General features: G+C 38.9%; 1 protein-coding gene across 4 annotated transcripts in view; it reads right to left on the bottom strand.

The window, feature by feature from the left end:
- Positions 1-17,014, bottom strand: part of ROBO2 (roundabout guidance receptor 2) — a 435,570-nt gene that overhangs the window by 37,742 nt on the left and 380,814 nt on the right. For all 4 annotated transcript variants that reach the window (XM_069024393.1, XM_069024409.1, XM_069024402.1 and 1 more), the window contains 4 exons: positions 13,055-13,097; positions 11,365-11,492; positions 6,823-7,104; positions 1,813-1,969 (listed from right to left, as the gene is read on the bottom strand). In XM_069024393.1, the coding sequence (XP_068880494.1) occupies positions 1,813-1,969; positions 6,823-7,104; positions 11,365-11,492; positions 13,055-13,097 (610 nt within the window). The remainder of the gene's footprint in view (positions 1-1,812; positions 1,970-6,822; positions 7,105-11,364; positions 11,493-13,054; positions 13,098-17,014) is intronic.

The following is a 17,014-nucleotide window of genomic DNA, read 5'->3' as shown; positions in this document are numbered from 1 at the left end:
CAGCATGTTGAAAATCACAGAAACAAGATCAACCCCTAGATACAGAAGGACCATTAGTATTGGAAGTATCCTGGGAAAGTATGGGCATTGCAGATTCAGTCTTCATCAAAGGTGGTTGCAAATTACTGTAGGTCCAGACTGAAACTCTAAGTCCAACCTTCAAATTTTTTCTGTGTTTGGTAAAATGCGTATTACAAGGTCTCGCTATCACCACTGCTAATGGGACATTAGAAAAACCAGAGAAGAGTAATTCAAAACATAATCACAGGAAAAACTAAGTCTGAATTGTTGTGAATCTGGAAGTTGGTGATTACCTTCTCCTTAAATAACCAATGTTGTCTTGGTGACCAACATCATTCCTTCCAGCTAAATTACAGATGCTTTATGCAACTGAGGAGTCAAGCCCTGTGTCACAAGGGATTTCTCTATAAGGTATTTCCATTTGCCTCGTATGCTATTTCATTGTTCTGAAGCAAATATAAGTGGTTTGCCTTCTATTGCATAATTGTTTTAGTGAAATGGCTGCACATGCATCTTAAGGATATAAACTGATAAAGACAAAATTATTATATGGTGAAACAATTTGAAATTTATTTTAGCCTCTTATAACAGAATACAGAACAAAATGATTATATGAACTTTTTGCCTTGAGATTTAAACAACACTCACAATCATTAAGGTTATTTGTTTTCCATTACTTTGAAATTCTAATTCTAATACAGCCTGAATGAGCCTTTATTTTAAAAAGAACTTCACTGACTAACACAGTTATTTATTGCTCATTTTAAGAGTCAAAGGACTTGGTATAAACTGAAATAATGTGGAATTTTTCTAACTTTAATTATAAAAGTAGTAATGATCAATTCACGCTTACAATTGAGATAACACTTGAAATATTTTTATTCAGTAAAGCTATTACAATGAATTCTCAAAAATGTTTCATCCTTAGGAAATATTGATTAATCCATATATTGAAACAGACAGAAATTTGTCCCTAACAGAACAATTATTCTCAAAGGCTCAAACAGAGCTAACCACAGTAAACTATGTTCTCATATACTCTTATTTTCCTCCAGAGTTTGATAACCTGATAGTTCACATAATTACACTTTATAAAAAGCATTTTGTAATTGTTGTCTGTGTAGAAAATGTCTCTTTCCTCTCATTTAGCACTTCTTGTGTGATTTTGTGTCCTTGAGAACAAGTTTGAGCTATGCAAAAATATGTGGAAGGTTCCAGAAACTTGAAAGCTGTTTGATTAATAACAAAAAAAGCTTATAATTAGCATGCCTTCCTCAACTGTGAAATTTCTTCTAAAAGCCGATGAGAAGATTATTATCCATTGGTTGATCTTCAAAAAATTAATCCAATTTGGTGGGTTTTTTTTTGTTTTGTTCTGTTGGCTCTAATATTTTTAAACATCAAAGCAGTGCAAAAATACAAAGAACCAGATTATGTCATCCTTACTCACTCTGAGTCCCATCAGCTGCACGCAGTCCCAACAGAATTCAATTACGCTACCTGTGAAGTGAGATACTTCTCAGCATGAGAAAGCACTGAAGCCCTACGTGATGATGAAGCAAGGTCACTTCTGTTTCCACCTTCAGTCACTATCCAGGAGCTATTCAAACATTCCTCCTCCACAGCCTTGAATAAGTCTACAGGATAAGGCGCTCTCTCTTTATTTATTTTTTTTTAAACAAAACAGAATAATATCGTCACTTAGCAAAATTAAAAAAAAAAAATAAAAAAAGGACCCATTTCTGCATATCAAAGATTTTTTCTTCAAAAGAAAAAGAAAAAAAAATTTACCCTGCTTCTTGCTGATCCACCCCATAGTGCTCCAGCTCTGTGCCTGGAAGTGGCTGCACAGGAGGGGGTGGGAGGGGAACACTGGCCCAGTTTGAACCATTATTTTTCTGGGGCTTGGCAGTATTTTTGTTTTTCTTCTTTTTTCCTCCTTTGCCACCTGCAAATCCAAAAAGAAAAATAAAATGTTAGAGATATAATGTGGGGAAAAAAAGCCAGCTATTTACATTTCTTTGAAAGAATTCTGATTCCAGATGGCATGCCCCAAAAAAGAAGACGTATTTATATCTCAGCAGAATCAGCATCAACGTGCTAATGCTGTCACAAGGTTATAAGTAATAATAGAATGGAATGGGAAAATATTCTGAATATTTGCTGAAAATCACTTCTTTTTAAACCTCTGTACATTTGCACCACAAATTTTGCTCCAAAAGTGCAGAAACAAGGAAAGGCAGGTTTTCCTGACTCAGAAATATATTCCCTAATTTATTCATGTGTACTTTGTGACTTCTTGAATTCATTCTTAGATAAAATTATAATAAAACATAGTGAATTATTTTAAATGTCAGAATCTAGTGTGATTATAACACAGTTTTGCATAATCACTTTCTGTGGAAAATACAGATTTAAGGACACCATCTAAAAAAATTGTCATTTAGACTCAGGATCTTTTAGCCAGAATAGCATGAGTAACTTGTCAAAACAAAAGAAGCAGGGTTGTGTTGAACTTAGGAATTTCCTAAGTTCTTTTTCTTTAAAAAATCAGGAGGTCATGTGCAATGTTTTAGGACTGTCTGTTTCACAGGATTCAAATATCTTGTGCCACTGTGGAGAAGAGGTTCTATTTCTGATACACAGCTCCAATGGATGAGGTAGAAATGAAGTGAGCAATGCATTTTGGTTAAACCCTCTGCTCTTCTCTTACTGTCCTTGTATCCATTTCTCCAGCTGAGACATTTCCATTCGTGGGAGAGTGATCCTACAGAGAAAGCTCTCATCCCCTTTGCTCTGCTTCTTTTATTTTGCCATGACTTCTTCTTCTTGTCAGGAATTCATTAAGAGGAAGAATGGGTCAACATTTTGAATCCCTTGACTGCTTAGGAACCCATCTATTTTTTTGAGTTTTGTTGTGGCTTCAAACTCTTTGGCTTGTTGGGTGGAGGATTGGTTTGTCAGATGCCTTTTCAGTGGGGTAGCCAGCTGCTGTCACTCATCCCTGGCCTGCTGCAGAAAGCACAGTCTAATCCATCTCACCCACTGACATCTCTTGCTGATTCATAAGGATCAGCCAAAAAAAAAGCCCTCAGGTAAAAATGAATCAATGAATCAAGAAAACCACAACTGACTTGGGGGGGTGGCTCACTGTGCACTGGCAGGCACCACCCTCTTTGCCATGGCTCTAACTTTAGGCACGGAGAAACACAGAAGGAGGTACAGTCCTAGCAATAGGGAAGCCCGTGTCATGGGACTTTTTGTCTGTGAGACACTGGCTTTCTTCTGTTACCTCCAAATGTTAGCTGGATGAAAACAGGAACAAATAGAGAGGGAAGAAAAAGGTGATTCTGTGGCTCAGAAGTAGCCAAGACTTCTCTTTTCACCTCCTGTTGTGGTTGATAGAGACGGGCAACAAGCCCAGCAATGCTTCTAATCGACCTGGCTGGCAGCACATTGCAAGCGAGACTTTGCTTTTCACTACTCAATTCCAGACCACAGCTCTTCCTCCCTTGTTTTGGAGTATTTATAGTAAGTCCAGCCAAGATCCTCTCATTCACTATGAACTGAGCTGATACTACTTCTATTAGGATGGAAACAGGCTCTTCCTTCCGTTTGTAGTCTGGCAGAGACGGCAGCTTTCTTGAAAAGGGAAAGAACATTTCGACCAGTGAAAAGAAACCCCAGTGATAGTGGAGATAGAGGAACAAATACTCAAACCTTCTGGATGGAAAATGAAGCTTCCAAAGCACAGGTAAGTTAAAAGAAGTGGAGTTAGAAATAGGGTCACTGAACAGTCCAAAGGAAGTGGGTTAATTTTAATTTGTGGGATGTGGGGAAATTTCTGAAAAGTCAGCAGGAGTAGGAGCCAACAACAACTAAGGCAGAAGGGGCTGCTTTAGGAGAAAAGCACATGCATGTGTGTGTGTGTTGCAGGAGGATTAACACTAGGAGGGAAATGCAGAGGACAACTTCAGTTTAGAGATTAGTTGAGGTAGAGAGGAAGATTTTGGACGTGTAGCATCTTGATAATCCTAGGAGACTGGTAAAATGTAGGCTGGATTTGTGGAGTGCTAGTATGGGCGTCACTTGGATTTTGGGGGTTTCAAAGAGAGAAATTAGAGATAATGGAGATATTAGAAGGAGTGAAGCAGAGAGACAAAGGATTTGTTTAGATGAAGAAATGACAGAAGAGGACTCCAAGGTCAGCGCTGGTAGGAAAGCAGCCTACATTGTACAGTCGGGCAGGAGATTTCTCTTCTGTCCCCATGGGCAGTTACCCCACTGTCAGACTGGTGGGACAGACACCTAAAACAAAAAGCCTGATTTGTGTTTGAAAACTGATGCACAGAAGCCTTGTTTCCCCATAGCAACAATGCTTGATACTTCAATGTCTCCTCACACTGAAATTCAATTATATTGTTTAAATCTCTAGGTGAATCAGATCCTTGAGAAAGAATTTGCCAGTTGGGCTGCTGATCCTAGTACAGACATACTCTGTGCAAAGTGAAGCTACAAAATTTCCCTGCCTCATAAAAGCAAGTTGAAGTTTTAGCTATTTTCCATTCCACAGTAGGAAAGGAATTCTCCTGGTATTCATGTAAGAGAGACAGAAACTTAGTCAGAATAATGAGTAGTACTTAAAGTACTAACCAAGGAAGCGAGAGGAACAAATCCCTGCTCACCCTGATGGGGACTACGTAATCAAAGCTGGTCTCTGACTCCAGTGATGCTCTAATTATCAGACTATTTGAAGGTCTCCCCCAGTTTCTTGTGTATTACAGACATAATTATCCTGTATCAAAGGCATAATTAGTGGGCAAGGGAGAGCAAAATACTGACTCTGCAGTCCAATAATCTGACACTCATCTGAGCATTGGGGCATCCAGTTGTGAGCTGCCTTGGTCACAACAAGAGTGCCCTGGCCATAGAAAGACTGACAAACCCAAAGTCTCCTCATGTCATCAGAAAATTTACTTCAGACTGAGAAACACTACACAAAATATGTTGCACTTGAAATATTTGATTGAAGTCCAGCGTTTGATCAATGCGCATTTTCCAGTGACACCTGTTATTTTCTGAGAAAATTCTTAGGCAGTTGTAGCCGTCAACATCCCTAAAGTGTGATACTGCTCTCTGATATCTGACATATATGTACCTCAGCACGTCAATTTATGCATTTTAATGAAGCCTGGGGAGCAAGCTGATTTCCTAAGCTGAGAAAATATCTCACATGCAAGGAACAAGAACCTTTTTTGAAGTATTGCATGAATTCAGCTCTCAGACACCTCTCCGACAATGCCATAAGCCCGATTTTTGGTCTCACTCAAATCAGCTAATGCTCCCCCTTGAGAACACAAGCCTTGCAAACGCATTTGGCTATTTGAATCATGGGCCAATGATTAGAGGCTTCTTATCTCAAGATTCAATTTGAATAGTCATTTAAATTGACATAAAGAAGCCATTGCTAGGTTTGGTCTGTTATTGGGATGACTGCTCCAGCTTAAAGTGGAAATTCAAAAGGCTGTGGATATAGTTTGAATATCAAAATTAAGTCCCTTCAGCTCTTTCATATTTCAGCTAGGTGAAGTCACAGATTTTCATTTTAACTGCTGCTTTTTCAGTTTTTTTCTTAACAAAAAAAAAAAAAAAAAGACAGCTATACATAACATAAGCAACAAGTAAGCAAAATTAAAGAAATCAAGAGAAAAGGTGTGTTCAAATATAATACACAACCACATGTACTATGATCATTTTCATCTGATGAAAATGCATCATGTTTCCAATAGAACATGCAGCACACACATAAATACATCCTGCTTGTATGCAGACTTGGAACAATTTGTTGAAACCCCAGTGAACTTTCAGGGCCCTACAATTATTTCCAAGCTGCTTCACTGAAGAGCAGCATTTAGAAACAGCTCGTGGGAGTGGGAGATCTGTTAACAACTCAATAAAAATATTAATCTCCTCATGAAGTTCAGCATGGGGAGACCTATAAACTGAGGATGGATGAAGAAATACGTTTGCTCCATAGACTGTGTCAGGGAAAGGATGTGACAAAGAGAGACTGGCAGTTGTGTCGACAAGCACCACATGGAAGGACTCTCCAGTTATCTCCAAGTAGGTTCTGGAGTTTTCGGCTTCAGTAGAGTCCCATGTGACATTGTTTGCTGATGGGCAGGAAGTCTCATGATTATCCTCAACTGGTGCCTGGGAGGTCTTCTGCCTCCCTGGCGAGCCGCTCGCCAACACCCCTCCGTCCCTCACTCCCCTACGCACGGCGATGGAACCAACCTGAGAGGCTGCCACTCCTTTCGGAGCTGTTGTGGGAGCTGGTGGTGCTGAAATCCTGTGACTGGTTGTGTGGCAATCTATTAGCCAGTCCCTCAGCCACCCGGTAGTCAGGGATGTAAAGCAAGGCTAAGGGTTAAACGGCAGAGGTCACAGTGGCATCGTGGGATTAGTCGACAGCACAAGCACATGTGACACATGCAGTTAGCAAGTCAAGGGCAGATGGGGTGGGGTGGCAGGTTTTAACTTGGTTATTTTTAAAGGTACACCTACCCTAGCCTAATGGAAGGCAGATGGCTTGGTGACTAGCACAGGACAAAGAGCATTAAAAGCACAGTGCAATGTATTTTGTGATCAGGTGAGGTTCAGCACGCATGCAAGGTGTGCAAGCACTAGTTCAGGTCAATATGAACAGCGTCTCACAGAGCTAAAAAGAATTTTCTAATTCATGCACAGATGATACAGTACATAAAGCCAAGGGCTCTGGAAAATAAAAGCTGTAATTACCATTGTTGCCTTTGCCTTGGTCTGGGAGAGAGTAACCAAATCCCATGAGGTCATTTTTTTGCTGAATTGAGCTTTTCCACTGCGGATCTGGTAAATCGACAGCCAGCTCGTGGATGCTGTTGGAATGCAGGATCTGGGTGGTGGCATACGGCGTAGCCTGAGTTATTTGACTGGAGCTGTTGTAACTGGTTTTGGTGGTGAAGTCAATGCTGCTGTAAATGGCTCCATCGGAAAGCATGGTAGCAGTTTTGTCCCCTTGCCCTGGCACTGGTGGAAGCACATCTGTGGTGAACACAGGGGAACGAAACAAATCATTGATGCACAGGAAGCCCGAAAGTAGCAAGGTTTAAGCTGAGAAATAAACGTGTCATTTTGCACGTTTGCATTTCAGCCGAGACAGGTCCATGAGCCAACGAAGGGGAGATGATGTACAACCATCGCCAAGCTATCAGCAGCTGTGACAGGCCTACCACTTGTCCTTCACGTCTCACTGCCTAAAACCATCTTTTTTTTTTTCCCCCCATACCTTCAGCTGTGAAAGTGAAGTTTGGAATATTTCTCTACTGAAGAATGTTTTCAATTGTTCACTCTATGTCAGAACCAATGAAACTGTCTGGGCTTCAGGGAAATGATGAAAGGAGAGAATTTACAAATCACAGAGGGAACTTGCCCAGCAAATACGTAGAAGAACTCCCAAAGCAATTTTTTAAGGGCATCACCTTGATTTCCTTGAAGTTTTTTGCATTAGTTTATCTAATTTTCCCTTTGACACTAGCCAGTACATTTCTTCTTTTCCACAAAAGAAAAACCTGACAAAAACAAGTTGTTCCTATATGTGAAAGAAATTCTGTTATTCTGAATGGATTTAGGTGATCAGTCCCTCAAAATGGCAAAGCAATGTTGATAATGAAGAACAACTTGTTCAAAAACTCCAGTACATCTGCCTGAAAACCATTACAGCATATTAACTAAATATCTGCTGAATTTTCACCATATTTTGAATCCTATCCCACACTGCAAATTTATCTTTAATCAGTTAGATTGGCAGTCTCTCTCCTTACTAAACAGTAAAGTGACCTTTTCTAGTGGAATACTAGATCTAGAAACTGAGACTAGTGAAGTGTGAAGAACCTAATGATGACTGGCATGATGTCCCAAGGAGAACCACAGCTCAGCAGATAACCCTCCTTCCTGCTCTCTCAGAGGGCAATATATCAAATGGTACTATCTTCACAATTTATTTAGACTCTGAAAAGTTGAATCAACTCCAGAATGTGCTTCTTAAAAAATTGCTTCATTTACATGCCATTTTCTTTCTACAGCCAGATGGCAGATACAGGTTCCAACTGTTAGATCGTTCTTGAGATAATGTGTACTCCTACAGTGAGGATGTTCAGATCCCATTCTAGGGATCACAGCCATTTTTATGTACCTTAAGCCCCTGAAAGAAAAGACGATTCTCACACCTAGTCAAGGGTTTAAGCTCAGTTCCAGACTCAGATGTGGGTTTTGTGCAACCTCAGTGAATACAGTTGTTCTCTCACTGTCTCAAAGACTTATCCAGCAATGAGATGTGACACCATGGATTCCTCACACTATTAGACTTCTTGTTTGTTTTTCTTGGTTGGTTTGGGGTTTAGGTTTTTTTTTGGTTGCTGGGACAAACATTTAGATCACAGAACTATTTTCTTTTGCATTCAGATGTGTAACTGAACATTTCGACATGGACCCTAATAATATATTCAGTCTCAGGGCAGCAACATAATATTAACAATAAATATGGCATTAGCAAATGCTCAGCAGAGACACTGCAGAAAGAGAGATTAAATTTGGGTCTATCAGCATGATCTGGTTTTACACAAAGCAGGGAAATGGGCACAATCAAGCATTTGAAAGATCTTAATTGTATTAACTTATATCTGCAGATAAATTGAAAGTGCAAAAACCTAAAATTAATGCAAACTACAGCCTATATCTCAAAATCAGGTTGTTACTATTACTATCTATCTGCACACATGCAGTGTGCTTTCCAGGGGCAGTACACAAACAAAAATGCATCTATGTGCAAAAGAGATGTGAGAGACAAGTGCAGTCCTATCTTTCTTGCATTTCATCCACAATATCAACATTTCTCCTTTGCACAATCGGTTTCGTCAGAGTATAATGGCTTGAAGTTTAGTAAATAAATTCTGTTGTTGATGTATAAAGTGAAGTAAATCCAGCTCAACCTGTCTGTGTTGGATTTGAAGACTCAAGGAAGTAAAAACTAGCAAAATGCTCATCTCTGAATTACTCAGACATACATCTGTCTTTTAGAGCATATTTTTGGCAACTGAAGAGGTATCATCTCTACACAGCCATTTGAAAACAGAGAACTATTCATGTGCACACACTTGAAAGGGAAGTTGCATAGCTTCCCACCAGCCAAGGACTTTCAGTCATTCTTACTGATAAGCTGAAGTTCTCCAGACATTCTGGGCATTTTCAGTACAAGCACGGATTACTTTTTTGACCACAGTGAGATGTACACATTAAGCACTCAGAGAGCCATTAAGCAGAGATTTTACAAAGTGCCATAGTCAAACAGTAGAAGTCAAGTGTGATTTTCCCAGCAAGTTGTCATAGCAAAAACACCATGCTGTACATTTCAGACCAAAGATGAAGACACACTTCCCAATGGAGACTTTCCCCCAAACCCTCCAAAATCCAACTTTTGTTTGTAACTCTTGAGATAAATTAAATATCTCAAATTTTTGTGCAGGGAAGCTCCTTCTTGTTGCCTTGGAGACGCAATACCATTTTGTGGCCTTACATGACTCCAAACCTAACCTGTGCTTCCCACTTACAGCCTTGCTCTCAAATGCCTATCTAGGACACTGGATCTCACTCTTATGGGAAATGTTAGGACTGCCTGCCTCAGCTTCTGAGTTTCCAGGGTGACTGATTGTCACCCTACTCTTTTTAAAATTCTTACAGAATGTTTATATTACCACAGACCTTTTAACCAGTAAAAGAGGCCCAAATTCTATCTATATGGTTAATATTCCATCTCTACGTGTTAAAGTATTTCTAATTCATCTTTAATGTGGAAACATCTAATCTCAGCTGCTGAAACTGATAGGGATAAGTGATCCCAAGCCAGCCAGGATAAAAGTTTTAGCTCAACTGTAAAGATCATGGGTGGAATTAAGCTGCTGAATTTCAAAACGTAACTGTTGTTATCTCTTGCATGAATTTGGACCTATGCCTCATCCACACTGAGGCCAGAAATTTTAAAAATGCTTCCAATTCCAGTCATATAGAGCCAAATGCTAAAAGAAAATGGTAATTTTTCTGTATTATGTGAGCTTAAGAAAAGATGGAAAAGCACTGAAGGGTTTTATTTTCAAGATATTCACAACAAAGAACCTGGCAGAAATTCAGTTGCCTTGTAAATATTATCAAAATTTTTGCTTACTTTTAAATATTTTTGACAAGAACTTTATAACATTTTTATACAGAATATAAATCTAGTGTATTTTGTTGTAATTTTAAGTCACAGTAGACAAACCACAGGAAAGAGGTTTTGCCTGGGAATGAATAACCAATATGAGGGACGGTCTTCAGAAGCAGATTCTGGTCCAAAGCTGAATTCTTTTCACATTTATCAGTTTGATGGTTTTATAGATTTTTTCTTGAATTTTAATGCAATTTTGATGTATAGTGTTGTCTTGGATTTTTGTTTATCTATTTATGTCTTAAAAATATTTATATACTCATTTACATTAGGAAGTCTTCTCCTGGACACCAGTATGCAGAATTAGCCGTGTTATCACAGCTAAGGAAGTAACAGAGAGATGTGAATTTTACTATGACTTTTAAAAATCCCAATTCTACATCTTAATATTCCCATTTGAATTAAATGTTTGAAAGGAAATAATGCCTCTAAAGATTCATCATTGTAACAGTACATCTTTACCTCATTCCCCCAAAGGTGCTTTCTCAAGTCAAAATGGCAACAAACCCCTAAAAGATCTAAATAGTTCCATGTTATGTATCCTTTCCTCCAATGAAAAAGAAATTTGCTTAAGACCTTTGAGGTTTTCTTCACAGATTATGGTTGAGACCGAGAGCAGGCCCTCAGCAGGAAGAGGACAGGGAAGGTGACAGCAACAAAGTTCTCATGTCCTTCTGCTGAAGCAACATCCTTCCTGCATCCACTATGTTCTCCTCCGCTCTTATGGACATACTCCATCCCTGGCTATACTGCCCTGCACAGCATATTGCTCTTCTCCACACTAAAGGGAATGAGATTGAGACACAAATACGTTTCTCTTGACATTGTAAGCAGACCCTGCCTCACCACTGCAGGGCAAATTAGAAACTAGACCTACATTTTAAAGAAGTTAGAAGAGATAAAGAAAAAGGAACATTTTAAAGTCAATTTTCAATCAAATCTAGAAAGAACTATAATGATAAAAATATTATACAGTATTCATCATAGATGTTAACTAATGGAAGCCTATTTTATAATATTGGGTGACTTAATTAAAGGAAACCTACCTCCACGACCAAAATTCCCAAGGTCATTGGGTCCACTAGTGCTGTTATTTACTGGCAGACTTGTGGCAGGCCAAGAGTCTGCAAGCCAAGGATAACTGGGGTCACTGGCATTCAACAGACCTGGTCGACTGAAGCAGAATAAGAAAAAGAGATTTACACACAAATATATACATGTATATATCTAAAATTACAATATCTGTGAGACAAGTAGTGATGGAAGAGGGTATATTACTGTTCTTCTAACACCACAGGTAACTAACAGTTTAGGAGACTTTAATTTATTTCAAATTACAATTGTATAGCCTTTGATGATTTAAAGACCTTGAGCAGTTAATTAAGGTTATATACAAATCAACTTTGTCAGTAGAAGTGGGACCAGGCATCCATCGTGACTCTGCCAGAATCCAAATGAACTCCGTTGTCTGTGTGGAACAGGAGTTAGGCAGCACCATTACGGGATCCTACTCCAGGGCTGAATGATAAATTACCACCTCAAGGGAGCCATCACTCAAACTGATTGCTCCATATCAGCCATTTCCAGGACTTTGGGCCACTATTTCTTCCTTCCCTTGCATCCCAAATGCACGCCTGTCATCTACAGGCTGGTAACTCTTTCTTTGAGCACTCTTAGATGGTTTAGAGGCAAACAGGTTTGAGAAGGATTAATGGAAAGTCCACAGCTATCTCTATGTGCCACTACTGCATGGCTTTTATATCCCTGTATTTCCCAGCTTTGAGAGCAGCATTAAACAGGGAGCATGGTGAAAGAGAAGGCACACTCAGGCCATAAGGCACCGTGTCTCTCTCACCCCAGGATAAACAGAAATTTAGCAAGGCAGGTGGATTGTTTGTATTTGTATTTAGCAGGGAAAACAAATCATTTGCTGCAGACCCCCCCTTCTCCCAAATGAAAACAAAAAGGCATCCACAGTTCTGCAGTTTTCCTAGGTTATTAAAGCACTCCTGAAGTTGGAGCAACATCTCCGATCATTGAACATTATAGACCCCTGCCTGGAACGATCCCTAAGAGAAACATCGGTTTCCATGGAAACGGCAATAAGACGGCCCAGCCGCATTCTTGCCACATCTACTCACTCTCATTAGGCCTAATCTCTTTTTGCTAAAATATTGATTAAACAGGAGATTGGAAGTTATTACCAGGGCCTAATTACAATCTCCATATTGGCAAAGGGAAAATAGATGAGGATATATGGGCCCGTTATCAGCTTTTATCAATTTCAATTGAGTAGCCAAAGTTGTGGAATCCAGTCCTATCAATCTACAGCCTATTCATCATCCATGAATCATTTATTTTGTGATCGATTAAGTGTAATTGTTCACTCACAGCAATTTAGGGGGAGCCAATAAGGAGTCTTAAACAACAGCAACTTCATTTGCTAATGTCTAATTAATGCAATAAACATCCCAGTAACAAATGAACACATTCTTTGTGATATTTACTACTCATTTCTTCCAGGACATCTGGGAGATATGAAACATCTGGGTTTGCTTCTTCCAAAGTGCACAACAGATAGGTCATTAAACCTTGTGGTAAGGTAGTTAACTCCTCCTAGCACTATCAGTCTTCCCAACGATGGGATATGACCCAAGTGCATCACCTACAGCATTTTTCAGATCCCTTATTTTAAAAATAAACACAGGGAAAAGACCTTTACACAAAGAAACATACCTTCCATTGCTCATTAGTCCTCCATCTCCTCTTTGGAAAGTGACTGTGTTTTGGTTGGAAAAAACAAAACAAACAAACATACACACACACGCACACACACATATAAGACAGGGAAAAATCAATTAGTAATAATTAAAAGTAACAATTCAAACTGCTCAGGGTCCGAGAGTCAGGGGTTATCATCCCATAACTAAGTACAGAAATGATAAGAAGAGGCTCAAGCACATCAGGGCTACAGTTCACTTAGGATTTCACTGCACATTACTGATTGACACCACCTTGCTCTGTACCTTGCAAGGCAAAGCAGCCACCTGGGCAAAAGGCCTGAATTCACCACAGGCCCCTTCATATGACTTTGTGTTGCAAGTCTGAGCCATGTGATGAAATTGTTTTCTTGGCATGCTTCTGCTTCAGCACATAATGACATTGCAGCAGTGAGTTAATAACATCATGTTGTAATGCAGTAATATAATGTCACCCCACAAATATGCCATTTCCCAGGACAAACACAAAGAGGTGGCAGCTCTATTACAGCTGAAGAGATGGAAAAAAGCATCCAGCCGCACCTTTTCCATTAGAAGTACAGTTTAAGAACTAGCACCCACACATAAATGCATACATGCCAGTGTGTCTGGGAAGAAAAAGTGTTTCCAGTCTTCCATCCATGGGGGATGCCAAGGACATAATCAGAGGGAGACAGTTGTTTTTATGTCTCCATTCATGGGTGTTTGACAAAACCAGCCTCTCCCTTATCTACCTTATTAACAGGATTACATTTCAGGGCAATATGGGTAAACCCACATTACTGGTGAGATGCTAATTGACAACATTTGATGGTCCTTTTTGAAACACTGAAAAAATATTTTGAATCAAGGCCAACAGACTACTCTGGTTCTCAGTGGCAATATCCCATTATTTATTGTCAGGCATAGATAAGGCAGACTATTAAATTATACCAATGTCCTGGACACCTGCCTCCTTACAGGTCCCTGACTGGATGAGGGCTTGCATTTTAGTGAGGAATGGAAGAGTTTGTTAATTTAAGATAGCTTAATTTAATATAGACCTTCATTTGGAAATACTATTGACCTTTGTAAGACAGGTGTTCCCATCATTAAAATATAACTCCCACAGTATTTGCAATAATTTCCAAGTATTAGTCCAAATTGCACTAACTCAGGATTAGGCTTCCTATTATACACTATTCTAATCAAAGTTACTGCCTGCAATAGAAATTCTGTGTTCATTAAAAAAATAAGCAATGACATAAAGCCACTGGGAAAACCCTTCTGATACTTTACAGAATCCTGGTTACTTTATTAACTCCTAGGAAAATTTCACAGTGTACACTCAGCAATGGGGACAAAACTGGCCCCTTTGGAAGCTCTGCTGGAAGAATAGTAGGGTGATTAATTTTCCTTCACTGCACAGCAGACTAATACCAATATCAGAAAATCACTGCAGTCATATGTCACATCAAAATGGTTAATAGCTGAATTTTGAAAGGGTGTAATCAAACCAATTAATGAAAAGAAAATCAAAATGCAAGTATGGAAAGTACTAAATAAAGGTCTGCTTTGAAAAACAAGACGTGGTAAAACATTGTGGGTAATTAATTTTAGAGGCAATGCTACTTTCATTCACGTGGTACCTAACAGGCTGTCAAATGACTGTACCACTCATTGCTTAAAAGTGAATAATCTGAAGCGTTCTGCATATCATATGTGGATATGTGAAGATGCAGGTACTGCCTGGCTTTGTTTCCATGTATCTTGGTCAAAAGTACATTAGATGCTGTTTCCTTTCTCCTCCTCTCTTCCAAATTTAACACTTGATTTCTCCAACTTTCTGCATTTGTCAAAGTGACAAGAAATAAGGAAAATGAGAAAAAAAGGCTTGTCCAGTAACAACCTTTATAAATAAAGTTTACAGATCTAAGGGAACTGCATCAAAACATATTTTCTGAAAACTGCTTGGATTAATGCTCTTGTTTAGACTGTCATCCACGAGAAATTATTTTGAAGTAATTTGTTGCCGCTCGTATAGCACATACAGCTGTGTGAGATTCTAAAAGTGCACGTCATATGGAGAAAAAAACCCCAACAATATTTGTGGTCTACAAAATATTTCTATCCCTGTGTACCTTTATAAAACAAAGCTAATACAGAGGAGCTGGCTGGATTTCAGCAGTGTTTGCCTGACACATTTTATTTTCTGTGTAGGCAGGTATGGAAAAACTCCCAGGCATGCTGTGAAAAATGTATCAAGAAGACATGACATAGAGACCTGTTTGCTAGACCCATAATTGCTGCAGGTGTGCTGTGGCATAGGAGATTGCTGAGGAAAAAACAAGAATCACAGAATTTGCTCCTTTTTCTTCCGTGTGTCCTGATGGTAGGAACTGTTGCCTTTTTTGTTTTTTCATTAATTTCCTGTGTTAAATAATCTTACACCCTCCCAATATAAGCATCATCTTTAGAAGAAAGGTTTGGCTTGCAGTGACATTGTTTTTCCTAGGGAGGACTGAGTCTGGTTTATGTGATGTGCACGGAGCTAGGAAGGAAAACAGGTTTTTTCGTTTACCCTTCACCCTGTACACCAATGTACACATGGTTATAATCTCAATGAGAAAATAAACAAGAAAGCATTTTACTTATTTAATTCTTGGTGTAAAGGGCTTTGGAATATCAACTAAGATTGACAAAATTCCTCTAGAAGTGTGGCCATGTCACTGGGATGCTACAAAAACCCCCCATATTCCTGATGCCACCCATAAATAGGCTACCTGAGGTTGGATAGAGAAGGTGCCTTTCTTTTAGCATCAATGTTGTGAAAGGCAAGACAGCTAACAACAGAAGATATGGTCAGGCTGCCAACACAAGCACTATGTTTATCATTCCTGCCATACATTTTGTCAGCATTTTTGCCTGCAGTTTGATTTCTGCAATTACAAAACAAGTCTAAACGCCTGAATAGGAGCATACTTAATGCAATGCAGGCTTGTAGATGTCACTGTAAAAATAAAACACACAGACAGCTGGCTTTATTCATCCTGTCTCCACTTCAAAAAGCAGCAGAGCAATTTCAAGGGGCAATGTAAGAGGAGGAAGGGAAGGATGCCCCTATCACTGACCCACCCATCTCCCTTGCTTTTTATCACCAAGGAAGCAAAAAAGCTCTTTCAGCAGTCTTTGCATCTGATACATGTTCTTAGAAAGGCTGAAGACCTGCAGGGATGAGATTGGCTTTCAAAAGAAGATGAAAAAATAACCTCTGCATAGAGAGGTTTTGAAGGAATCCCCACTAGCTTATACTTCAAGGACTGCAAAAATGCAGAAATATAATTCAAAGTGCATTTTAACTGCATAAATATTTCAGGAAATTATATTGTATATATATGTATGAAAAACAGCATATGTTAAGGAGCTTTTCACATGCTTTTTATTAAATATATAAGGAGGTACCAAAACCATTTACTAATATTATCTGACAAGGTTAAACTTAATCTTCATGCCTGCTAGAACTGGAAAAATATGAATGTATAGTAAGTCGACATTCTGAGGCAAGGAAGCTTTAGAAAGCTTTAGAAAGCTTTCTGTATGCCTATCTCTAGTAGGCCACATTTTCCTAGTGCAAATGAAAACTTTAATGTTGCCAGCCAAGTCTTATTCCTTTTACTGATAAGCTGTTCCTCAAATATGAATGTAGATTAATCCTCTTTAAATAAGCATTAACTCAGAGCAGATAATCAGCACATAAAAATTCCATCAAATCTTCTGTCTACCTTTGGATGATTCTGTCATATAGTTTATCCTCATTTAACAGTTCCAGGAGTTGCACATAAAATGTGTAGTGTTCCATGATTCTCTATCTATTTTTAATTTGTTTTCTATTTACTGAGTTTCATAAAATCTTTAATCCCAAGGAGCACTAGTCACTAAATAAGCTTACCTACTCATA

This window comes from Aphelocoma coerulescens, chromosome 1 (assembly GCF_041296385.1).
Source record: "Aphelocoma coerulescens isolate FSJ_1873_10779 chromosome 1, UR_Acoe_1.0, whole genome shotgun sequence".
NCBI classification, from domain to species: domain Eukaryota; kingdom Metazoa; phylum Chordata; class Aves; order Passeriformes; family Corvidae; genus Aphelocoma; species Aphelocoma coerulescens.
The sequence above is the reverse complement of the archived record's forward strand: the minus strand, read 5'-3'. Positions and strand labels throughout refer to the sequence as shown.